The sequence below is a fragment of the Ranitomeya variabilis genome, chromosome 3 (genome assembly GCF_051348905.1).
Source record: "Ranitomeya variabilis isolate aRanVar5 chromosome 3, aRanVar5.hap1, whole genome shotgun sequence".
In the NCBI taxonomy this organism is placed as follows: domain Eukaryota; kingdom Metazoa; phylum Chordata; class Amphibia; order Anura; family Dendrobatidae; genus Ranitomeya; species Ranitomeya variabilis.
In genome coordinates this window covers 68,856,702-68,882,410 of record NC_135234.1, presented here as the reverse complement: position 1 = coordinate 68,882,410, position 25,709 = coordinate 68,856,702, and the positions used below count along the sequence as shown (strand labels likewise).

The following is a 25,709-nucleotide window of genomic DNA, read 5'->3' as shown; positions in this document are numbered from 1 at the left end:
ATACTGTAAATAGGGGCTGTGGAGGCCATCATACTGTAAATAGGGGTTGTGGGGGCCATCATACTGTAAATAGGGGCTGTGGGGGCCATCATACGGTAAATAGGGGTTGTGGGGGCCATCATACTATAAATAGGGGTTGTGGGGCCATCATACTGTAAATAGGGGCTGTGGGGGCCATCATACTGTAAATAGGGGCTGTGGGGGCCATCATACTGTAAATAGGGGCTGTGGGGGCCATCATACTGTAAATAGGATCTGTGGAGGCTATCATACTGTAAATAGGATCTGTGGGGGCCATCATACTGTAATAGGGGCTGTGGGGGCCATCATACTGTAAATAGGGGCTGTGGGGGGCCATCATACTGTAAATAGGGGCTGTGGGGGCCATCATACTGTAAATAGGGGCTGTGGGGGGCCATTATACTGTAAATAAGGGCTGTGGGGGGCCATCATACTGTAAATAGGGGCTGTGGGAGGCCATCATACTGTGTATTGGAGAGCAATGGGGCATTGTGTCAATCTACTATATATGGGGGCCATTATACTGTTTACTGGGGAGCAATTGGTCAATCATACTGTATACGGGGCCATCATACTGTGTACTGGGGAGCAATCATACTGTATATGGGGGCTATGGGTGCCATCATAGTGTGTACTGGGGAGCAATGGTGCAATCATACTGTATATGGAGGCCATCATACTGTGTACTGGGGAGCAATCATACTGTATATGGGGGCTATGGGTGCCATCATAGTGTGTGCAGGGGAGCAATGGGTCAATCAAACTGTATATGGGGGCCATTATACTGTGTACAGGGGAGCAATGGGTCAATCAAACTGTATATGGGGTCCATCATACTGTGTACTGGGGAGCAATCATACTGTATATGGGGGCTGTGGGGGCCATCATACTGTGTACTGGGGGGCAATGAGGCAAAGTGGAGCACACGGTTCATTCATTTTTTTTGCAAAGTAAAAAATTGCCTTTCTTATTGTTTTTAACTATGGGCTCTAAAAAGTGGCATGTTTTGTAAAAAATGTCAGAAAAATTGCTAACGTGCATAAATTAACTCCAGGGGAGAACTGGAACACATTTGGGACATTTTGCAACTTTTTGAATCACAACACATCTGGAAAAAATTGGAAAAACTGAATTTGGTGCAAATAAAAAAAGGTGAAAAGCTCCAAAAACTCAACAGAGGTGCAAATGCAATAATGAATTGGACAATAACTCTAGCAGTCTGAAGTCACCACTAGGAGGCGTATATGAGCTAACACGGGCATTGTATACATGGTACTCTTTAATAACCCAGTGTGAAGGGAGACACGATACTCCCTCTAGTGGCTGCGGCTTATGATTTATGCCTACGCATCAACTACAAGAATTTGCATTTGATTAGTAGCTTATTTAAGTCTGATTAATGTCTGCATTAATCTCCAATTACATAATTGCCCTAACTACAATAAATTGCAAAGCCACCCTGCATGTCAAGGTGTCAAGGTAAAGTACCATTCCTGCCTACTCCACCGAGAACTAATTCTGTGGCTCCTTCCCCTTCAATGAAAAACAGGACTGTGTATGCAACTATGCTAATGATGGATGCACAATGTTTGCATAATCTAAGCACAATTAAACATTGATTATGGTTAATTAATCTACCATTCTGATGTTGCACATTGATGTAAAAATTCTCTATCTTTGACAACATTATGTTTTTCTCCAGGATCAGATTTTCCTATAGGCAAGCGATACATGTGCAGGGTCTGACTGGCCCACCGGAGAACCGGAGGACCGGAGGATTCTCCAGTGGGCCCAGGCACTGACACCTGTTGGCATACAGGGCCGGCAGCTGCGTAGGGGCCCCCAGCCAGTGGCGTCTCGCTAATAGCGGCACACCACGCAACTGCTATGGGGCCCATGAGTCAGGGGGTCCGCCCGGTGCCAGCAGAGCAACAGGAGGCATAAGCCGGCTACTGTGGCTAAAGCTTGTCACCGCTGCTAAAGAGAGACGAGTATTCACTCTTCCCCACGCCCCCATGGGCATGGAGAGGAGTGAATATTCATTTCACTTTAATAGTGGACAGTGTTAGTTGCAGACTGTGGCTAACTCTGCCCACTATCAGAACCGGCAGACCAGGGACCTCCAGCCCACGCGGCCGATATGGGGTCCGTAAGTCAGGGTGGCCCGGTGCCCCCCAGTGCGCGCCGCATTCAAATATCATCATAGATGACGATACAGTTGAAAGTAATAATGGAGGAGAGAGCGTCAGATGATACTCCCTCTCCCATCATTCCCCTCTGCCTCTGACACTGCGGGTGAGTGATGACGTCACTTCATCGTGCACCCACTGTGTGTTGGGCAGTGCAGCTGCTGAGACCAGAGCAGAGCCTGGAGCAGAGCGGGGAATGGGGAGGAGAGGTGAGTATTGTGTTTTGTTTTTTTTAATATATCAGTGAGTAAGTCCTGGTGGCCATAATACCGTAGGACTGCGTGGCTGGATTATATTATATGGGGGGGAGGCTGCATTATACCCTATGAGGGGGGATACATTATATTCTGTGGGGGAGCTGTATTATACCCTATGAGGGAGCTACATTATATTCTATGAAGGGGACTACATTATAATCTATGATGGGGCTACATTATACTATATGAGGGCTGCATTATATTCTATGACGGGGACTACATTATAATCTATGATGGGGCTACATTATACTATATGAGGGCTGAATTATATTCTATGAGGGGGCTCCATTATACCCTGTGAGGGAGCTATATTATATTCTATGATGGAGGTTACATTATATTCTATGAAGGGGACTGCATTATATTTTATGAGGGGGTTCCATTATACCCTATGAGGGAGTTACATTATATTCTATGAAGGGGACTACATTATATTTTATGAGGGGGCTGCATTATACTATATGAGGGCTGCATTATTTTCTATGAGGGGGCTACCTGTTGTGAATTCCGTTCTCGGGCTCCCTCCTGTGGTCATGAGTGGTACTGTGTGAGTTTGTTCTTGGGCTCCCTCTGGTGGCCTTTAGCGATATGGCTGGTCTTGGCTTGGCTCAGCTGTTTCATCTCCTGCTAGGCTGGGCCTATTTAACTCACCTGGACCTTTACTTGTCGCCTGCTGTCGGTGTATTCAGTCCTGATCCTGTGCTCTCCTGAATATTCCTTGTGACCAGTGTCCTGCTATGAGAAGCTAAGTTTGCTTGTTCAGTTTCTCATTATTTCCTTGAAAACGTTTCTCATTATATAATGAGTTCAGCCCAGCTTGCTTTTATGTGATTTTTTGCTTGCTGGTCAGTTCTGGGGTGCAGAGTGCGCCCCTCACATCGTGAGTCGGTGTGGGGGTTCTTGTATTCTCTGCGTGGTTTACTTTTGATAGTTTTTGTACTGACCGCACAGACACCTATCTATTTTCTGCCTATCTAGTATTAGCGGGCCTCATTTGCTAAATCTGTTTCATCTCTACGTTTGTGTTTTCCCCTTGACTCACCGTTATTATTTGTGGGGGGCTATCTAAAACTTTGGGGTACATTTCTCTGAGGCAAGTGAGGTCTTTGCTTTCTCTCTAGGGGCAGTCAGTTTCTCAGGCTGTGACGAGACGTCTAGGTTTTCAGGTAACGTTCCACAGCTGCCTTTAGTGTGTTTGGATAGGATCAGGATTGCGGTCAGTATAGCTTCCACATCCCCAGAACTTGTCCTATATACTCAGGGTATATTTGTCAGGTCAGTTTGAGATCCTACCACCAGGATCATAACAGTACAGCAGGCCAAAAAGTGTTAATGCAGCTAAAGAGGGAGAAGAGAAATCTTAAGGTCATTTTTTTTTTCCTCTGCACTGTGTTTTGCCTCTCTCCTCCCCTTAATCTCTGGGTGGTTCTGTATGCAGCTACTAATATGGACATTCAGAGTCTGTCTTCTAGTGTGGATCATCTCACTGCAAGGGTACAGGGCATTCAGGATTATGTAGTCCGTAGTCCTATGTCAGAGCCTAAAATACCTATTCCTGAGCTGTTTTCCAGAGATAGATCTAGGTTTTTGAACTTTAAGAATAATTGTAAGTTATTTCTTTCTCTGAGACCTCACTCATCTGGCGACTCTGTTCAGCAAGTCAAAATTGTTATTTCTTTGTTGAGGGGTGACCCTCAAGATTGGGCATTCTCTTTGGCGCCAGGAGATCCGGCACTGCTAAATGTTGATGCGTTTTTTCTGGGGCTTGGAGTGCTTTATGAGGAACCAAATCTGGTAGACCAAGCAGAGAAGGTTTTGCTGGCTCTCTCTCAGGGTCGAGATGAAGCAGAGGTTTATTGTCAGAAGTTTAGGAAGTGGTCAGTGCTCACTCAGTGGAATGAGTGCGCCCTGGCGGCGATTTTCAGAAAGGGTCTTTCTGAAGCCCTTAAAGATGTTATGGTGGGGTTCCCCACGCCGGCGGGTCTGAATGAGTCAATGTCTTTGGCCATTCAGATTGATCGGCGTTTGCGGGAGCGCAAACCTGTGCACCCTCTGGCGGTATTTTCTGAGCAGAAACCTGAGCCTATGCAATGTGACAGGATTCTGACCAGAGTTGAACGGCAAAACCACAGACGTCAGAATGGGTTGTGCTTTTACTGTGGTGATTCTGCTCATGTTATCTCAGCATGCTCTAAGCGCACAAAAAGGGTTGCCAAGTTTGTCACCATTGGTACTGTACAACCTAAATTCATTTTGTCTGTTACTTTGATTTGCTCTCTGTCATCCTACCCAGTTATGGCTTTTGTGGATTCAGGTGCTGCCCTGAATTTGATGGATTTGTCATTTGCCAGGCGCTGTGGTTTTATCTTGGAGCCTTTACAATTCCCTATTCCGCTAAAGGGAATTGATGCTACACCATTGGCTAAGAATAAACCTCAGTACTGGACTCAATTGACCATGTGCATGGCTCCTGTACATCAGGAGGTAATTCGCTTTCTGGTGCTACATAATTTGCATGATGTTGTCGTGTTGGGTCTGCCATGGCTGCAGGCTCATAATCCAGTCCTGGATTGGAAAGCAATGTCTGTGTCAAGTTGGGGGTGCCAGGGGATTCATGGCGATGCTCCTTTGGTGTCAATTGCTTCTTCTACTCCTTCTGAAGTAACTGAATTTTTGTCGGACTACCAGGATGTATTTGATGAGGTAGTAAGTTCCCTAAGGGACGACTTTTTAATTTGTCTGTACCAGAACATACCGCTATGTGGAGTTATATAAAGGAGTCCTTGGAGAAGGGACATATTCGCCCGTCCTCGTCCCCTTTGGGTGCGGGGTTCTTTTTTGTGGCCAAGAAGGATGGTTCTCTGAGACCCTGTATAGATTATCGCCTTCTAAATAACATCACGGTCAAATTTCAGTATCCCTTGCCACTGTTGTCCGATCTGTTTGCCCGGATTAGGGGGGCCAGTTGGTTCACCAAGATAGATCTTCATGGAGAGTATAATCTTGTGCGCATAAAGCAGGGCGATGAATGGAAAACAGCATTTAATACGCCCGAAGGCCATTTTGAGTACTTGGTGATGCCTTTTGGGCTTTCTAATGCCCCCTCTGTGTTTCAGTCCTTCATGCACGATATCTTCCGAGAGTACCTGGATAGATTTATGATTGTGTACCTGGATGATATTTTGGTCTTTTCTGATAATTGGGAGTCTCATGTGAAGCAGGTCAGGATGGTATTTCAGGTCCTGCGTGCCAATGCCTTGTTTGTGAAGGGCTCTAAATGTCTCTTCGGAGTCCAGAAGGTTTCCTTTTTGGGTTTTATTTTTTCTCCTTCTACTATCGAGATGGATCCAGTCAAGGTCCAGGCTATTCATGACTGGACTCAACCTACATCTGAGAAGAGTCTTCAGAAGTTCTTGGGTTTTGCTAATTTTTACCGTCGCTTCATCACTAATTTTTCTAGTGTGGTGAAGCCTTTGACGGATTTGACCAAGAAGGGTTCTGATGTGACGAATTGGTCTCCTGCAGCCGTGGAGGCCTTTCAGGAGTTGAAATGTCGGTTTTCTTCGGCTCCTGTCTTGCGCCAGCCCGATGTCTCTCTTCCCTTTCAGGTCGAGGTTGATGCTTCAGAGATTGGAGCAGGGGCTGTTTTGTCGCAGAGAAGCTCTGATGGCTCTGTGATGAGACCATGTGCTTTCTTTTCAAGAAAGTTTTCGCCTGCCGAGCGGAATTATGATGTTGGTAATCGAGAGTTGTTGGCAATGAAGTGGGCATTTGAGGAGTGGCGACATTGGCTTGAGGGAGCCAAGCATCGTGTGGTGGTCTTGACGGATCACAAGAATTTGACTTATCTCGAGTCTGCCAAATGGTTGAATCCGAGACAGGCTCGATGGTCGCTGTTTTTCTCTCGTTTCAAATTCGTGGTTTCATATCTTCCGGGTTCGAAAAATGTGAAGGCTGATGCCCTTTCTAGGAGTTTTGTACCTGACTCCCCGGAAGTTTCTGAACCGACTGGTGTTCTCAAAGAGGGGGTGATTTTGTCTGCTATCTCTCCTGATCTGCGACGGGTGTTGCAGGAGTTTCAGGCCAATAGACCTGACCGTTGTCCACCGGAGAGACTGTTTGTCCCAGACATATGGACCAGTAGAGTTATTTCCGAGGTTCATTCTTCGGTGTTGGCGGTTCATCCTGGGATTTTTGGTACCAGGGATTTGGTGGCGAGATCCTTTTGGTGGCCTTCCTTGTCGCGGGATGTGCGTTCCTTTGTGCAGTCCTGTGGGATTTGTGCTCGGGCCAAGCCTTTGTGTTCTCGTGCCAGTGGATTGTTTTTGCCTTTGCCTGTCCCGAAGAGGCCTTGGACGCATATTTCCATGGATTTTATTTCAGATCTTTCTGTCTCTCAGAAGATGTCTGTCATCTGGGTGGTTTGTGATCGTTTTTCCAAAATGGTCCATTTGGTACCCTTGCCTAAGTTGCCTTCCTCCTCCGATTTGGTGCCATTGTTTTTTCAGAATGTGGTTCGTTTACATGGTATTCCGGAGAACATTGTGTCCGACAGAGGATCCCAGTTTGTGTCCAGATTTTGGCGATCCTTTTGTGCTAAGATGGGCATTGAATTGTCTTTTTCGTCAGCCTTCCATCCTCAGACGAATGGTCAAACCGAACGAACTAATCAGACCTTGGAAACTTATTTGAGATGTTTTGTTTCTGCTGACCAGGATGATTGGGTGACCTTTTTGCCATTGGCTGAGTTCTCCCTCAATAATCGGGCTAGTTCTGCTACTTTGGTTTCACCTTTCTTTTGCAATTCTGGTTTTCATCCTCGTTTCTCCTCAGGTTGAGTCTTCTGACTGTCCTGGGGTGGATTCTGTGGTGGATAGGTTGCAGCAGATTTGGAACCATGTGGTGGACAATTTGACTTTGTCCCAAGAGAAGGCTCAGCGCTTTGCTAACCGCCGTCGCTGTGTGGGTCCCCGACTTCGTGTGGGGGATTTGGTATGGTTGTCTTCTCGTTATGTCCCGATGAAGGTTTCCTCTCCTAAGTTCAAGCCTCGTTTAATAGGTCCATATAAGATTTTGGAAATCCTCAACCCTGTGTCTTTTCGTTTGGACCTCCCAACATCGTTTGCCATTCATAATGTGTTCCATAGGTCATTGTTGCGGAGATATGTGGTGCCTGTGGTCCCTTCTGTTGATCCTCCTGCTCCGGTCTTGGTCGAGGGGGAGTTGGAATATGTGGTGGAGAAGATCTTGGATTCTTGTATTTCGAGACGGAGGCTTCAGTACTTAGTGAAATGGAAGGGTTATGGTCAGGAGGATAATTCCTGGGTTGTCGCCTCCGATGTCCGTGCGGCCGATTTGGTTCGTGCCTTTCATTTGGCTCGTCCTGATCGGCCTGGGAGCTCTGTTGAGGGTTCGGTGACCCCTCCTCAAGGGGGGGGGGGTACTGTATTCTCTGCGTGGTTTACTTTTGATAGTTTTTGTACTGACCGCACAGACACCTATCTATTTTCTGCCTATCTAGTATTAGCGGGCCTCATTTGCTAAATCTGTTTCATCTCTACGTTTGTGTTTTCCCCTTGACTCACCGTTATTATTTGTGGGGGGCTATCTAAAACTTTGGGGTACATTTCTCTGAGGCAAGTGAGGTCTTTGCTTTCTCTCTAGGGGCAGTCAGTTTCTCAGGCTGTGACGAGACGTCTAGGTTTTCAGGTAACGTTCCACAGCTGCCTTTAGTGTGTTTGGATAGGATCAGGATTGCGGTCAGTATAGCTTCCACATCCCCAGAACTTGTCCTATATACTCAGGGTATATTTGACAGGTCAGTTTGAGATCCTACCACCAGGATCATAACAGCTACCCCAACCCCTGCTACATAATTACGACGTGTACTACCTTATATTATACCCTGATATTAGCGTGTTCTACCGCACAATTGGTGGTCTTGTATTTATTTCTATGTAGCTACATAGTGGACCCCAAGAATGATTTTCTCTGGTTGGCCCAAGGTGCTCCAGTCCGTTGCTGTACATGTGTACCTATATTTGGCCCTAAGTAAAGCATTCACTGTCACGTCGCCATAACTCCCACTGTACCCAGTTCACACAAGTAGTTCCTGTGCCTCTGACTCTTCTCAGCGCTGCTGCAGGTGATTGACAGGTTTTCCCCTCACGTGCACATAGGGAGACACCTGTCAATCAAATGCAGTAGCATTGGGAGAAGCAACACTGGACTACTTTGGTCTCTGGCTATGGTCACCGATCTGCGTCTTTAAAGGGAATCTATCAGCAGGAGTTTTTTGCTATTTAATCTGAGGACAGCATGATGTAGAGACTGTGTCTCAAACACACGGACCGTGGGCCGAATAGGGCCCCTGAGGCTGCTTCATGCGGCCCACAGGCAGTGTAGACCCCTTGGCATCCCTGACCAGTTCAGGGGGGCTACCAATGGCAGCGTTTTATTTCAGCTAAATAGGATAGGCATGAGGGTGCCATGCATACCAGGATAGGGATGAGGGGGCTATGCATACCAGGATAGGGATGAGGAGGCTATGCATACCAGGATAGGGATGAGGAGGCTATGCATACCAGGATAGGGATGAGGGGGCTATGCATACCAGGATAGGGATGAGGAGGCTATGCATACCAGGATAGGGATGAGGGGGCTATGCATACCAGGATAGGGATGAGGAGGCTATGCATACCAGGATAGGGATGAGGGGGCTATGCATACCAGGATAGGGATGAGGAGGCTATGCATACCAGGATAGGGATGAGGAGGCTATGCATACCAGGATAGGGATGAGGAGGCTATGCATACCAGGATAGGGATGAGGGGGCTATGCATACCAGGATAGGGATGAGGAGGCTATGCATACCAGGATAGGGATGAGGAGGCTATGCATACCAGGATAGGGATGAGGGGGCTATGCATACCAGGATAGGGATGAGGGGGCCATGCATACCAGGATAGGGATGAGGGGGCCATGCATACCAGGATAGGGATGAGGGGGCCATGCATACCAGGATAGGGACGAGGAGGACATGAATACCAGGATAGGGATGAGGGGGCCGTGCATACCAGGATAGGGATGAGGGGGCCATGCATACCAGGATAGGGATGAGGGGGCCAAGCATACCAGGGTAGGGATGAGGGGGCCATGCATGCAAGGATGGGGATGAGGGGGCCATGCATACCAGGATAGGGATGAGGGGGCCATGCATACCAGGATAGGGATGAGGGGGCCATGCATACCAGGATAGGGATGAGGGGGCCATGCATACCAGGATAGGGACGAGGAGGACATGCATACCAGGATAGGGATGAGGGGGCCGTGCATACCAGGATAGGGATGAGGGGGCCATGCATACCAGGATAGGGATGAGGGGGCCAAGCATACCAGGGTAGGGATGAGGGGGCCATGCATGCAAGGATGGGGATGAGGGGGCCATGCATACCAGGATAGGGATGAGGGGCCATGCATACCAGGATAGGGATGAGGGGGCCATGCATACCAGGATAGGGATGAGAGGGCCATGCATACCAGGATAGGGACGAGGAGGACATGCATACCAGGATAGGGATGAGGGGGCCGTGCATACCAGGATAGGGATGAGGGGGCCATGCATACCAGGATAGGGATGAGGGGCCATGCATACCAGGATAGGGATGAGGGGGCCATGCATACCAGGGTAGGGATGAGGGGGCCATGCATACAAGGATGGGGATGAGGGGGCCATGCATACCAGGATAGGGATGAGGGGCCATGCATACCAGGATAGGGATGAGGGGGCCATGCATACCAGGGTAGGGATGAGGGGGCCATGCATACAAGGATGGGGATGAGGGGGCCATGCATACCAGGATAGGGATGAGGGGGCCAAGCATACCAGGGTAGAGATGAGGGGGCCATGCATACCAGGATAGGGATGAGGGGGCCAAGCATACCAGGATAGGGATGAGGGGGCCAACCATACCAGGGTAGAGATGAGGGGGCCAAGCATACCAGGATAGGGATGAGGGGGCCAAGCATACCAGGATAGGGATGAGGGGGCCAAGCATACCAGGGTAGAGATGAGAGGGCCGTGTATATCAGGATAGGGATGAGGGGGCCAAGCATACCAGGATAGGGATGAGGGAGCCATATATACCTGGATTGGGGACATATATACAGCAGGATGGGGAATATTAGTACAGAATTGACCAAATTTTTAGCTTCACTTTTTTTTCTATTTTTATTTTGCTGTTATATTTTTTTGGAGAACGCCGCAGGTAATTAAAACTTACTTTCATCTCCGGTTTCAAATTCAAACTTGTGGCTGTAACCACTGTATCCTGCAGCAGTTCTGACGCGGATGTGAAATATATACTTGGTGGACGGCTTCAGGCCCGTGATAATAACGCTGGGAGCTTTGGATCTTGTGGAGGAATAACTGAGCTGTTCATGTTCCTGTAGAAAAAAAAGAAAATAGTCATAATGAAGAAGCAAGATTACCTGGAAAATATCATCTCATTGCTAATGCAGTCGCCTGCTTCAACCTTTTGTGAAATGCACAATGAGTTTATGTAGGTTTTTTTTTCACCGTTTGTTATTCTTTAGCCTTTGAAAGCTGCGCCTTTGATTTGCTGCATGAAATGACAAGTTCTTAGCGCCATCGAGCTTATCTTTATGATAAACTCCGCTCTGCATTTACAATGAAAGCTTGCTTTATACTTTCAAGCGGAATGAATTATAACATTGCTTCCTTAATGGGGCACTACACCAATGATAATAAGTCAGGATTAAAGGGGAAGTCTAATATTTCTCTAAAATGATCCCATAAATCGTTCTGACAGTTCAGTCTAATTTTATTTTCATGTTTAATTGGATGGAGCCATGCAACCATTGGGATTATGTTAGGGAATTACATTCTATGGCCTTTCCTAAAGCACATCCATACAATTCCACGATTTTAAAAGGGTATATATACTTAGTAACTGAAGGAGGGCCTGGCACTAGCTACAAAAATGAGTTGAATATATTGCAAAAATCCCTGAGTTCTCCTGATTCTGACACTTTTTTCCATTTTGTGCTGTGTCGCTCTATTGCAGAGATATTCACATTTGTTGCTTTAGGAGCACAATATGTGAAATCTCTCCTTGCAGTTCAACTGGGCGTTTCTTCAGACTCTTCTTTGTGCTTTCACCCCTTCCTCCCAGATGCTGTCAATCACAGCTCGGCAGGTGATCTAACAATGTGGCAGTGAATATAAATGGAAGCATCTGGGAGGGATAGGTGAAATTACATGGGAAGAGTCTTCAAAGAGTATAAGAAAAAGTTTTTGCTGTTTATATTGAATTGCATCCGCTACAAAAAAATCTCATAAAAGCCCTGTGTGTGACCATATCCTGCGGGTACGCTTTGGAGACATATTGAAGATGAAGATCACGTTCGGCAGATTAATTGCAGAAATTTCTGCAACTTTCCCATTCATGCAGCAGAAGCTGCCCCACTAAGGGCCGGTGCACACATTGTGGTTTTTGTCTCATTTTGCTTGCGGTTTTCTTACAAATCCTAAAGGTTTTCTTTGTACCGGCAAAATGAATGAGATTCCTGAAGTCTCATGCACACGTTGCTTCTTTTTTACTTTATTTCAGATTTGCGACAGATTTAAATCTGCAAGATGTCAATTCTTTTGGTGCTTTTGTTGCAGATTTCACCCATACAAATGAGCGGAGGACAACCTACAGCAAAAATATAAGTAAAAAAGGCAACAAAAAGACAACAAAAAACAAGCCAAAAATGTGCATATTTTACAATACATTTCTTCTGCCAAGAGATGCTGAAATGGTGCCGAAAATTTCTGCAGGAAAAAAATTAAAGTTTGCATATAGCCTAAGATGAATGGAATAGGAATTCTGCATAAAAACTGACAAATGTGATTATACCCTTAGAATTGTCTGGTTGTCACTTCTCATCCATACGCTGATGTGTAAGAAGCTAATAATCTATCCATGGTCCTAAATTTACAAATTTCCCCTTTTGCATTTATGAAGGTACATTCTTCAGATTCTTCTTATTTTAAAGTAAACACTAGAAATGGAATCAATGCTGAATTATTAAAACTCCACTTGTAATCCTGACTTACTTTCATGTATGCAGCTCCCATTTCGAGATATAACAAGGTAGAGTCATCACAAGGATGAAGAACGTAAGCGTGAGCTTTAAATGCTATTTGTTACTCACATCTACCCGCAGGTAGTGCCAAAATGCCGGCGCTATCCGGGGGTAGTCCTGTTGGCGAGAGAAAAAAATGCATGTAACTTATAGGGATTTTATCCCTCTGGAATCTGCTCTTCAAAAACTAAATTACAAGCAAAATGTGGAAAAAACTAACATAGATCTAATAATATAAAGAAGGTATAAAAGGTCACAAGTCTGCTACCTATAAGAGATATTCATAGTAGTGTCCATTTTCTCCAGTACATTACATCTTTATGGTTGTCTAACCCTTGTATAGACTGATATCTTCACCTGTCAAATGCACCAAAATTTATGAAAAAAGAGGTTGGCTGATTGAGTCACCATTAGAGATGAGCTATACCGAACTGTAAAGTTCAAGATTCGTACTGGACACGGTGCTGAACTCCAAAGACTGACTTTTCCGGGAAGTCTGGTTTATTGTTTGCAGTGACTCATGACTCATGCAGGGAAAATTGACCTCCTATTTCTACATAGAGCTTAGAAGGATTCAGTTTTAATCATGAAAAATAACTTGGCACACACGTGATCTGATGCTGGGTGAAATTTGGCATCCACCGCTCGTCCTCTTGTGTAAGGAGGCTGTGCACAGCCTCCTTACACAAGAGGACGAGCGGTGGATGCCGCGTCCTGAGAGGATCATCGTAGTGAGCTACTGCTGCACAGATCACTCCTTATGGAGCAAATAAGGGGTCCTCTTGTTCCTCATATAACTGGGTAGCAGCCCAATTATCTTGTGAGAGGTACATTGAAGAAGGTCTTTGACCGAAACGTCTGTATGTACTCTCTTTATTAAATTTCACCCAGCATCAGATCACGTGTGTACCAAGTTATTTTTCAAGATTAGATGGTTTGGGCACCTACTTGCGCACCACCCTCAATAGTAGTGCCTACGGATATTTCTTACAATCAGTTTTAATCATGACATGTCATAGACCTAATGGAAAAGAAAAAAAAAAACTATCTGTGTAAAAAGGCAAAATGAGCAATTGCAAGTACACAGTGCTATATAATATGATGACTGCAATATATTAAGATAATACAAATTTTGATTGGAGATTTTCTTTACGTTTTAGATTTTTTTAAAATTGTCCTCATCTATTTAGGTCAGTGGGACACCTAAAATATTTAGTATAGATTCTATATGAAATAAAGTCAATATTATGAATTTTAGCAAGTTTGTTGGATTCAAAACAAAACTTGATTTACAGGTAAACCGGCAGCTCACCACACTGCAAATATTTTGTGATCAGGTGCTCGGTCACTTGAGGACACCAAAGGAATCAAAAGAAAACTAGGATCGAAAGTCTAGCACTCCATCTAGCTCCAACCATCCGTGGATTTTATTCTTCCAGATGGAATCCTGGACTTTCCATCCTAATTTTTGTAGACCACACAATTATTTTTGGATGAAAACACTCACTTGTAATTATTTTCCAGTCTCCACTGTTCTGCTTTTGCGGTTTTAACCTTCTACGATATTTTCTCTTCTACTTGTATTTACCAAATATAAATATTTATCTAGGTTCTCTGGAAACTTTGCAAATAACACGATGCTCTACGGTGAAAGCCCAGGGACCAGTCGGCGAGTGTAAAGCAATGCTCAAAATCAGCTTCTCATATCAAGAGAAATGAAACTTGTACCTCAATCTGAAATATTGATGGTGTGATCACTGCATTCATAACTCCTCGCTGCCTTTGTTGGCAATGTTCTATGCCTTCGGGTTTGTCAGACTTGTTTGTTAAAGCAAACCTGTCGTCTGCTGGATGAGACAATGGTGGTGAACTGACACTATGTGAAAGGAGAAAACTCTGCTACCATTTTCAAATATGACCGTGATGAAAATAAGTATAGGAGCCAGCTCACACAGAACTGTATGAGGAGCTGTAAATAACTTAGGGTGGCCATAACAAATAAATAGAGATGAGCGAACCAGAGAGAGACCGAACTTCCACAGGTCCACTCATCCCTGGAAATATACTCTGGTGGTAAGTGATAGTGTGAGATGTTTGTCGGCTCACCAGGGCGGTATAATTGAAAATAAATGTAATTGTACTCACTCCTGAATAATTTTTGTACTTGTTGTCAATAAACTTATTTCTTTATAGTTAATGTTGTTAACTAGCAACAAGATGTTGCTGATGTTTGAACCTGGTTAAGAGACTGTGATATGTCTGTAAGATGTGAAATGGAGGGTTCTTTTAAAAAGTGGAAGACAGGAAGAATAAGCGCGGCCATCTTGGGCAGAGACTGAGGGAATGAGGAGTGTATGAGGCTGTGCTGGAGACGGATACGGTGACATCCCCTCATGACAGCATCCGACTGAGTGAAGAGCAGCAGCAGATTGAAGCTGAACTGAAACAGTATCTGACCCTGTCTGAATGTGAGGGAATTCCTACTGTAAAAAGCTGTTAAAAAATAGAAGGGGCCCGAGCCCTGTGAAGTGAAAGGTGCTGCATCCTGTGGAAGTGTTATAGCACAAGCCTCCTTGGTATTGCTCACTGAATGGAAGAACTCTACATACGCCTGCGTGTCCTGATAGTGTAATTCTGAACAGACCTCATGGTAAGAAACACTAAAAGCCCACTGCGACACTGCAGAAAGTAAACATGCATGCATCACAATGTATTTTGGTGCCAAGAGACATAAGGTTGGAACAAAACCTTTAATCAGTTAGCTAGGTATATTGACTGTACGGACCACGTTTTCCTACCGCAATCAACGGCCAGAAAGGCAGAAACCCTAGATTTGTCACTACGTTTTTGTGCTGTTCAGTAATTAAGGATTCTATGCTACATTTAGATACTGACACACCACGCAGTGAACTCCAGGAAGAACTTGTGTTTTCACCTCTGTTCTGCAGGAAGAGGGGTCTCTTTGTGGGACAATATAAATGTCAACCTCACTTGGTGCTGACATTGAAGTCTATCTAATTTTGGGGTCCATTACTGTATCAGAACCTGGTGGGACAGACTGACTCTAGCTACGAGTCCAAATTACAGGCACTCTAGGCACTCTGTGCTGCAGTATAGTGTCTCACAAGCTCCCGTAGATGTCATGCCTCCATCTTTTCCTGTAATTTGTAAAATGAAAAATGTTGTATGTTGTCATAAAAAGTCTGAGTCCCATGGAGATATATTATGAGTTATATGAGTTTATGTAAACTCCACCCAAAAATGGGCATTCTTGAGAGGGTCGAGGTACTGTACATTCTTGGGTGTAGTTGGTGGGTTGGATTTTAAGAGCTAAAATGATCTTTACACGGGCTCAGATTGGTTTATAAATAATAATAATTACAAGAATTCCTCACCCACGTCTTGTAGCTACTATTTCAAAGCATACCAAGTGACTGCTGGTCTCTGCTTCACGGTCCTGTCATGAGACTGGAAATACTTGTCAAGCCAATTACTGGCACAGCAGTAACTCACTTAAAAATTGGCTAGATTGAAATTTCAGGATAATTCTAGCTTGTCAAGACAGGACCAGGAAGTAGGAGCCCAGTACATTTTAGTACAGGAATTGTAGTGGATCAGTGAGGGTGAGGATAACTTTTAAAAATAATTTTTATATGCTGGAAGGAATGTTTCATCACAAATTGATGTAGGTTCCAAATTTGCCAGAATTCTAGAGCAAAAAGCTTTGAAAAGTTACAATTTTTGTGCAGTGAGGTGTTGCACAAAAATGTTGCAACTTTCGGTGCTTTCACGCCAGCTGTGGCCAGCACTGCCAAAATGGACGCTGCTAGGTTGGGACATCTGCTTGTCTAATTCATGACAAGCTGCGGCGTACCTTACGCCACAAATCTTACTCTAATCCCAGACTTGAGTAAGATTTGTGGTGAGGCACACACCACTTTTAAAACGTGCCTGATCCACTAAGAGGCACTTCTTGATTAATCTGGTGCCTCTGGTTCCAGCAGGGCCCCTCATCAAGATTGGTGTGAACAACTCCAGTCTTGATAAATTGGGTAATATGTTTTTAATCAGGTCTTTATGTTATATATTTTTTTCAATGTCTTAAAATATGTGATGTATTTTACTTTTTATATCCCAAATATATAGATGGCTTGCAATATATGCAATCACAGCTAAATCTAACATTATACCCATACATTTTTTGGGGTCCATTGAACTTAGCCTCAATAGATGGACTGAGGCCCAATAGAATTGTATTAAAGTACAGTATTTTATGAGCATGGTCTGATTAGGGCAATAGGAAGTGTCGGGGAGAAGGGGAGCTGTGACATCGTCTATTGTGAATGGAGAATATTATGTTATCTACTGTATATAGAGATGTTATTATCAGTCATTGTAAATAGTTCTGGAATGATACTGAAACTGCAGAAAAGTCTTCTGTAAGTATAAGCAAGAAGGAGACTAATATTAGACTTAGCGTCCAATCAGAAAAGTTTTTTTTATAATATAGTGATATGGATAACTAAAATCTAAAAATAAAATTTTGATTCCCTTTTAAAGGGCAAGGATACATCAGTCCTGAGTTTGGAATTTTACCTTATTGCAATAAACTTCAGGAGGTTGTCCAGGATTTTCTTTTTTACTCTGGGACTAAAAACCGGCAGGTATTTGCTTACTACCTGCCTTTTCTACGCGGTGCTGGCTCAGAGCAATCATCGACCTGCTGGCGATTCAGTTGCTTCCTGTCAACACAACTCTTCCTGTTTCGGGATGCTCTGTTGACGGGATGTGTCCACTGATGCATTCCTGATTGACAGCCACAGTTTGGCAACAGGGAGTCTGCTGTCAATAAGTATGACTCCGGCATTCACACCCCATCAACAGGGCAGAGCAAGCGATCACCAGCAAGAGCGATCAGTGACTGCTCTATACCAGCAGAGAGCGGTGCCAGGCAAGCAACTACCTGCATGTTAGTTCTTAGGCACTTTGTTAAAATAAAAAATAGTCCCAGAAAACCCCTTTAATTTAAAATATGTACCAAACACTAAAAAAAAAAAGTTTCCCCAACTTAAATTCACACTTCACTTAAAGTTGTCAGTTCATAAAGTACAACTTAAATGAGTTTCTAATATCATTCACCCATGTGTATGTCACCCAGAGATAAACTAGTGATCACGGGGGCCGACATTGTTCTCTATTCCTTTTCAGTAAACCCAATGAATAACACTACAGTATTTCCCCAGCTTGAAATAGCTGATAACAGGGAACAATAGACTGTATTCAACGGCACAGAAAATAGAGAAAAGATAGCGTCCTTTTAAACCGTTGTATATGCCAAAAAAAAAAGCGAGATTTAGCTCTTCTGCACTCCTAGCTGCTACAAAAAACATGAAGGAAACCGATGTATTCAGAGCCGCTATTGCCACATGCGCCGTATATTCCCCGGTAGTAAACAAACAGAATAATATTTTTTCCTCTTGTTCCTCTATGAATATTTTATATTACATTTTCAAAATAAAAAGAACCATGCAAAAATATGAGAGCACAAAACTTTCAGAGGGAAAAAAATGATACTGTAAGATACAGGGTCCTGGAAAAAAAATCTATTTTTTTTCCTGAAAAGTAAAGGCTGAAATCATATACAATGTGCTTCTGCTTAACAGGAAACAAAATTTGCTAGAGCTGGAAATTTCAAGATGGAGTGTGCAACGCCTCGCAGAGCATAAATTGTGGAGGTAATAAAAAGAGAAACTGTTCCCTGAGGACCAAATTCACAGTCCCTGAAAGCGTTAGTAAATTTTCACATGGTTAAAACAGCACCGCGTCCCCGCTCCACTGCCTAATAATGTTTCTTTGCTTTGGGTAGTATATTCAAGCCTTGACTGGGCTGAATATTATTGAATTATGTTTTCTGATATAAAAGGATGATCCACAGAGCACAATACAGAGGTGCGGGGGGCCCACACTCTTGTAGTTTATCACATACCGCCGGTAATCGGTTCCGCTACTGAACACATTCTATTTTATCAATACGGTAATTGCTTTTGGTTATTAGTTCACATATAAAAGTGGATATGGGAGGTGGGAATTGGAAATCTATTATCCTGAATTCCTCATATGTACAGTATAAGGCCTCATCATTCTGAGCGTATGGTTCCTGTGTCCATCAATTTCTCAACTTTGTGAAGATACCTACTGTGAGGGTGTAGTTACGGGAGATCCGCTTGTTACAAAATACAATGAAGTCTGTTGAATACTGGGACAAAACACCTATAAGAATAAGGCTTAAGGGTAAACTTAATGTGAAACGTTTCGTAGGAACAGGTCTATTGGCCATGCCATTAATCTATGGCCATTAAACGGGATTCCTGAGAATCACTTCCTACTTAACGGCTCTTCTCTTGATTTGATGGCCTGACGTGATATCACATGTGCATCAAAATGCCATGATGACGTCATACCAGTTCAGCTAATCAAGAAAGATTTGGATGCAAAGAGGTAGAAAACGGTTCTCAGGGCCACAAATTAGTGACTTGCATATCGATTAGCAGCCACTCTACTTAACGCTTGTCTATAATTACCAGAGTACCAGCTACATGGTAGACTAGTTAGGGAGGCAAGGTAATGTTAAACAAGTTGTCAGCGTTTTTTTTAATCAGAATGACATAAAGATAGAAATCCCCGATGGTCCCAGTTTAATGCTGCCTGATCTCCTGCCTCATGGATGAGGTCCTCACACAGAAATGTTAAAACAGGAAAGACTACTGCACTTCTTAGTCTGCGTGAAGAAAGTTACATGACATCATGTCATTTTGAAGGGGACCACACTATACAAGATGGCCAATGCTTAAACGAATTGTTCCACAAATAAAGTACATTTTAATTAGTAGATCTTGGAAAAATAATTTTTGTTCCACCTGTTCCAGAACTTTGGTCATGGCCTGTTAGGACGATTGGAGTGAATACTCCATGGAGAATCCAACAGCGTCTCCATTGCTTCACACTTCTAACAGCCATTACAGAAAGCGTCTACTACACTGCTCCTAACAGGCTGTGACTCAAGTCCAGACTGGGAGGATTTAAAGGGGTTGTCTCACAAACAAAGTACATTTTAATGAATAGATCCATAGAGTATTCACTCCAATGGAAATGACAGGCCACGGCCAAGTTTCTGGATCAGGCAGGCCAAAACGTTCGCCTAATGTAAAGTGTAGTAAGCAAAAACTAAATTTTGCCTATTATGAAGGGGATGATATTACATTTGTCTGAAAATAAATGAGCTTGATGTTTACAAAAGTAGATCCACCAACTTTACAGCTTTATTTTTATTTATTATGCATTGCTCATATAGAACTATTATATTCCGGAGCGCTTTACATATATTATTATTATTGTTGCCCCCAATGGGGCTCACAATCTAAGATCCCTATCAGCATGTCTCGGAGTGTGGGAGGAAAGTGGAGAACCCGTAGGAAACCCACACAAACACAGGGAGAACATAGAAACTCCATGCAGATGTTGTCCTTAGTGGGATTTGAACCGAGGACTCCGAGCTTGGAGCTCCTTAGATATTTTCTGGTAGTTAATGGACTAACTACTATTTATTCTCATTGTTCAGACCCTATGTGCATGTAATAGGCTGAATAGTTCATTGTCTGTTCACTGACTCCAAGGCATGTTAATAAACCAAAATATTCAGAGAAACCTATGGAGGCTCTAAAAGAATCATAGCCCTTAATTATTCCAGTCTGACTCTGATTACGACTTTATTATATATCTCTGCCCAGAGCCTAAACAATCACACATTTTCCTTTGGTTATTACAATTTAATATACAATTAGCATAATAACTAGCAAAATGTAAATGTCATGGCCTAAGGGACCACTAATTATCCAGCATAAGCAGTGTGATCATTTTGTGGCATCAGTAATGTCAAAATGCGATTTTGGAAACAATCCTTTAGTGACCAAAAATCCCATCGCTTGCTTTAGAAGTCAGATATATTGGTTATTAATGCTTTCAGTTATGAGAATTTTCAAAGCTGGGTTATGGCATGGTCGCCTGTTGAGGACATGGACATGCGAATATTATATGCTTTTTTTTAACATTTTCATCTGTTTTTTAGCCAAAGCCTTAAAGGAAAACTAAACCTTACGTCTGAGACCTAAAAATAGCTTTTGATATCATTCACACAAATCTAGAAATATTTAACCAACAAAATTCCTCATTTCTAATAATATAGTGATCCTTTGCAAATATTAGAATTACAACCTAAAAATGATCAAAAAGAAGCATACACTGCCATTCATGTGCTGTACATGTTTTACACGGTGGACTCATAGACTTGTATTGGCCCATGTCATCCGTGCTCACTGCAGTCAATCGGTGCTCACTGCAGTCAATCGGTGCAGTCACTAAGCTATCATGTGATATTGATCTCACATTGAAGTCTTTTTGGTGTGCATTTTTTCCCTTTTGACACACTGTGGAGACATATGTGATTGTCTGAGGTTAATTTGTGAATTTACCAATTGGATAAAATTAACCGCATTTATCAGTGTTTGTAGGGTCACCACATGACTAAACAGGGCCAGCCATCACTGGGCAGGGGTGCCAGTTGCATTTAATTTAGGGTGCCAATCTCGGCGGCTAGGCAGGGTCTAACTTTTAGGGACTACTTTAGGGCTTAAGAGGGTGAGAATTCATATTGGGATTCAATGTATCTTAAAACCATAGAATGTTAGAGTTAGAAGGGACCTCCAGGGTAATCGTGTCCAACCCCCTGCTCAAAGCAGGATTCACTAAACTATCTCAGGCAGATGTCTGTCCAGCCTCTGTTTGAAGACTTCCATTGCAGGAGAACTCACCACCTCTCATGGCAGCCTGTACCACTCATTGATCATCCTCACTGACAAAAAGTTTTTTCTAATATCTAATCTGCATCTCCTCTCTTTCAGTTTCATTCCATTGCTTCTTGTTTTTCCATTGCAAATGAGAATTATGATGATCCCTCTACACCAGTGTTCCCCAACTCTGGTCCTCAAGCACCACCAACAGGTCATGTTTTCAGGATGATTTCCTTAGTATTGCACAGGTGATAATTGCATCACCTGTACAGGCAATAATTCCATCACCTGTGCAATACTAAGGAAATCCTGAAAACATGACCTGTTGGTGGCTCTTGAGGACCGGAGTTGGGGAATACTGATCTACACATTCAGATATTTGTAGACAGCTATTAAATATCTTCTTAGCCTTCTTTTTTGCAAGCTAAACATTACCAGATTATTTATCCGTCCTTCTTTTGCAGTCCGCTTACGATCCTGGTAGCTTTTCTCTGAACTTAAGGCCATGTGTACACGTTCAGTATTTTTTGCGTTATTTTTGCATTTTTTGGCTATAAAAACGTGATAAAAACACGAAAAAAAGCGAAAAAAACCTCTTACATATGCATCCCATTATTTTCAGTGTATTCCGCATATCTTGTGCAAATGTTGCATTTTTTTCCACTGAAAAATCGCATCGCGGAAAAAAAAGCGACATGTTCATTCAATTTGCCGAATTGCGGAGATTCCGCACACCTAGGAATGCATTGATCTACTTACTTTCCGCATGTGGCTGTGCACACCATGCGGGAAGTAAGCAGATCATGTGCGGTTGGTACCCAGGGTGGAGGAGAGGAGACTCTCCTCCACGGACTGGGCACCGTATAATTGGTAAAAAATAGTCATTTACTCACTGTTATGTTTGGCTGGTGGTTAGGAGCACTAGAAATGACCAGATGAGCAAACTAGCAATACGGGACGAGCTCTGGGAAGTGGGAGCTCTGCTGACCGCAACCCCTAATCCTATCACAACAACTAGAAATAGCCGTGGAGCGTTCCTGACTCTGCCTAGACGCCTCTTCACAGCCTAAGAGCTAACTACCCCTAAAGATAGAAAATACAGCCTACCTTGTCTCAGAGAAATTCCCCAAAGAAATAGGCAGCCCCCACATATATTGACTTTGAGTTAAGATGGAAGTTACAAACACAGGAATGAAATAGATTTCAGCATAGGAGGCCAGACTAACTAAACAGACAGAGGATAGAAAAGGTATCTTTGCGGTCAGCATAAAAAACTAACAAAAAACCACGCAGAGTGTGCAAAAAAAACCACCGCACCGACTCACGGCGCGGTGGTGCCACTCTGCATCCCAGAGCTTCCAGCTAACAAGATTAAATCACAATAGCAAGCTGGACAAAAACACAGTGGTAACAAATAAGCTAGCAGGGACTTAGCTTTTGCTGAAATAGACAGGTCATCTGAAAGATCCAAGAGAACTGAACCAGTACTAGGACATTGACAGCTGGCATCAAGTAAAGCTCTGAGTGGAGTTAAATAGAGCAGCCAGCCAAGGCCTGAACGAGATCAGCTGGAGAAGAAATCTCAGAACCAGCAGCTCCACTCACAGCCACCAGAGGGAGTCCATGAACAGAACTCACCGAAGTACCATTCATAACCACAGGAGGGAGCTCAAGAACAGAATTCACAACAGTACCCCCCCTTGAGGAGGGGTCACCGAACCCTCACCAGAGCCTCCAGGCCGCTCTGGACGAGCCAAATGAAAGGCACGAACAAGATCGACAGCATGAACATCAGAGGCAACCACCCAGGAATTATCCTCCTGACCATAACCTTTCCACTTGACTAGGTACTGAAGTTTCCGTCTCGAAATACGAGAATCCAAAATCTTCTCCACCACATACTCCAACTCCCCCCCAACCAACACCGGGGCAGGAGGATCAACGGAGGGAACCATAGGAGCCACATATCTCCGCAACAACGACCTATGGAACACATTATGGATGGCGAAAGAAGCTGGAAGGTCCAAACGAAATGACACAGGTTTAATAATTTCAGAAATCTTATAAGGACCAATGAAACGAGGTTTAAACTTAGGAGACGAAACCTTCATAGGAACAAAACGAGACGACAACCAAACCAAATCCCCAACACGAAGTCGGGGACCAACACAGCGACGGCGGTTAGCGAAACGTTGAGCCTTCTCCTGGGACAATGTCAAATTGTCCACTACGTGAGTCCAAATTTGCTGCAACCTGTCCACCACGGAATCCACACCAGGACAGTCCGAAGGCTCACCCTGCCCTGAAGAAAAACGAGGGTGGAAACCAGAATTACAGAAAAAAGGCGAAACCAAAGTGGCCGAGCTGGCCCGATTATTAAGGGCGAACTCAGCCAAAGGCAAGAAGGACACCCAATCGTCCTGATCAGCAGAAACAAAGCATCTCAGATATGTTTCCAAAGTCTGATTGGTTCGTTCGGTTTGGCTATTTGTCTGAGGATGGAAAGCTGAAGAAAAAGACAAATCAATGCCCATCTTAGCACAAAAGGACCGCCAAAATCTTGAAACAAACTGGGAACCTCTGTCCGACACGATGTTCTCCGGAATGCCATGTAAACGAACCACATGCTGGAAAAACAATGGAACCAAATCAGAGGAGGAAGGCAATTTAGGCAAAGGTACCAAATGGACCATCTTAGAGAAGCGATCACAAACCACCCAGATAACTGACATCCTCTGAGAGACAGGGAGATCCGAAATAAAATCCATGGAAATATGCGTCCAGGGCCTTTTCGGGACCGGCAAGGGCAAAAGCAACCCACTGGCACGAGAACAGCAGGGCTTAGCCCGAGCATAAGTCCCACAGGACTGCACAAAAGAATGCACATCTCGTGACAAGGAAGGCCACCAAAAGGATCTAGCCACCAAATCTCTGGTACCAAAGATTCCAGGATGACCAGCCAACACTGAACAATGAACCTCAGAGATAACTCTACTAGTCCATCTATCAGGGACAAACAGCTTCTCCGCTGGGCAACGGTCAGGTCTATCAGCCTGAAACTCCTGCAGCACCCGCCGCAAATCAGGGGAGATGGCAGACAAAATTACCCCCTCTTTGAGAATACCAGCCGGCTCAGGAACTCCCGGAGAATCCGGCACAAAACTCCCTGAAAGGGCATCAGCCTTCACATTCTTAGAACCCGGAAGGTACGAAACCACAAAATTGAAGCGGGAGAAAAACAGCGACCATCGAGCCTGTCTAGGATTCAACCGCTTGGCAGACTCGAGATAAGTCAGATTCTTGTGATCCGTCAAGACCACCACGCGATGTTTGGCTCCTTCAAGCCAATGTCGCCACTCCTCAAACGCCCACTTCATAGCCAACAACTCTCGATTACCCACATCATAATTGCGCTCAGCAGGCGAAAACTTTCTAGAAAAGAAAGCACATGGCTTCATCACAGAGCCATCAGAACCTCTTTGAGACAAAACAGCCCCTGCTCCAATCTCAGAAGCATCCACCTCGACCTGAAACGGGAGCGAAACATCTGGCTGACACAACACAGGGGCAGAAGAAAAACGACGCTTCAGCTCCTGAAAAGCCTCAACGGCCGCAGAGGACCAATTGACCACATCAGCACCTTTCCTGGTCAAATCAGTCAATGGTTTAACAACACTAGAAAAATTAGCGATGAAGCGACGGTAAAAATTAGCAAAGCCCAGAAATTTCTGAAGGCTCTTTACAGAAGTAGGCTGAGTCCAATCATAAATGGCCTGAACTTTAACAGGGTCCATCTCGATAGTAGAAGGGGAAAAAATGAAGCCCAAAAATGAAACCTTCTGAACTCCAAAGAGACATTTAGACCCCTTCACAAACAAGGAATGAGCACGAAGGACCTGGAACACCATTCTGACCTGCTTCACATGAGACTCCCAATCGTCCGAAAAGACCAAAATATCATTCAAATATACAATCATGAATCTATCCAGGTACTTTCGGAAGATGTCATGCATAAAGGACTGAAACACAGATGGAGCATTAGAAAGCCCGAATGGCATCACCAAGTACTCAAAATGGCCCTTGGGTGTATTAAATGCTGTTTTCCATTCATCGCCTTGTTTAATACGCACAAGGTTATACGCCCCTCGAAGATCTATCTTGGTGAACCAGCTAGCCCCCTTAATCCGAGCAAACAAATCAGACAGTAGCGGCAAAGGGTACTGAAATTTGACGGTGATTTTAT

At 44.0% G+C, this 25,709-nt stretch overlaps 1 protein-coding gene across 2 annotated transcripts in view; it reads right to left on the bottom strand.

Moving 5' to 3' along the window:
• The window catches only part of EPHA6 (EPH receptor A6), a 1,167,010-nt gene that overhangs the window by 321,702 nt on the left and 819,599 nt on the right, over positions 1-25,709 (bottom strand). The window contains exons 7-8 of one of the 2 annotated variants that reach the window (XM_077294107.1): positions 12,690-12,737; positions 10,751-10,913 (exon numbers count right to left, since the gene is read on the bottom strand). In XM_077294107.1, the coding sequence (XP_077150222.1) occupies positions 10,751-10,913; positions 12,690-12,737 (211 nt within the window). The remainder of the gene's footprint in view (positions 1-10,750; positions 10,914-12,689; positions 12,738-25,709) is intronic. The other variant, XM_077294108.1, reaches the window with a different exon arrangement.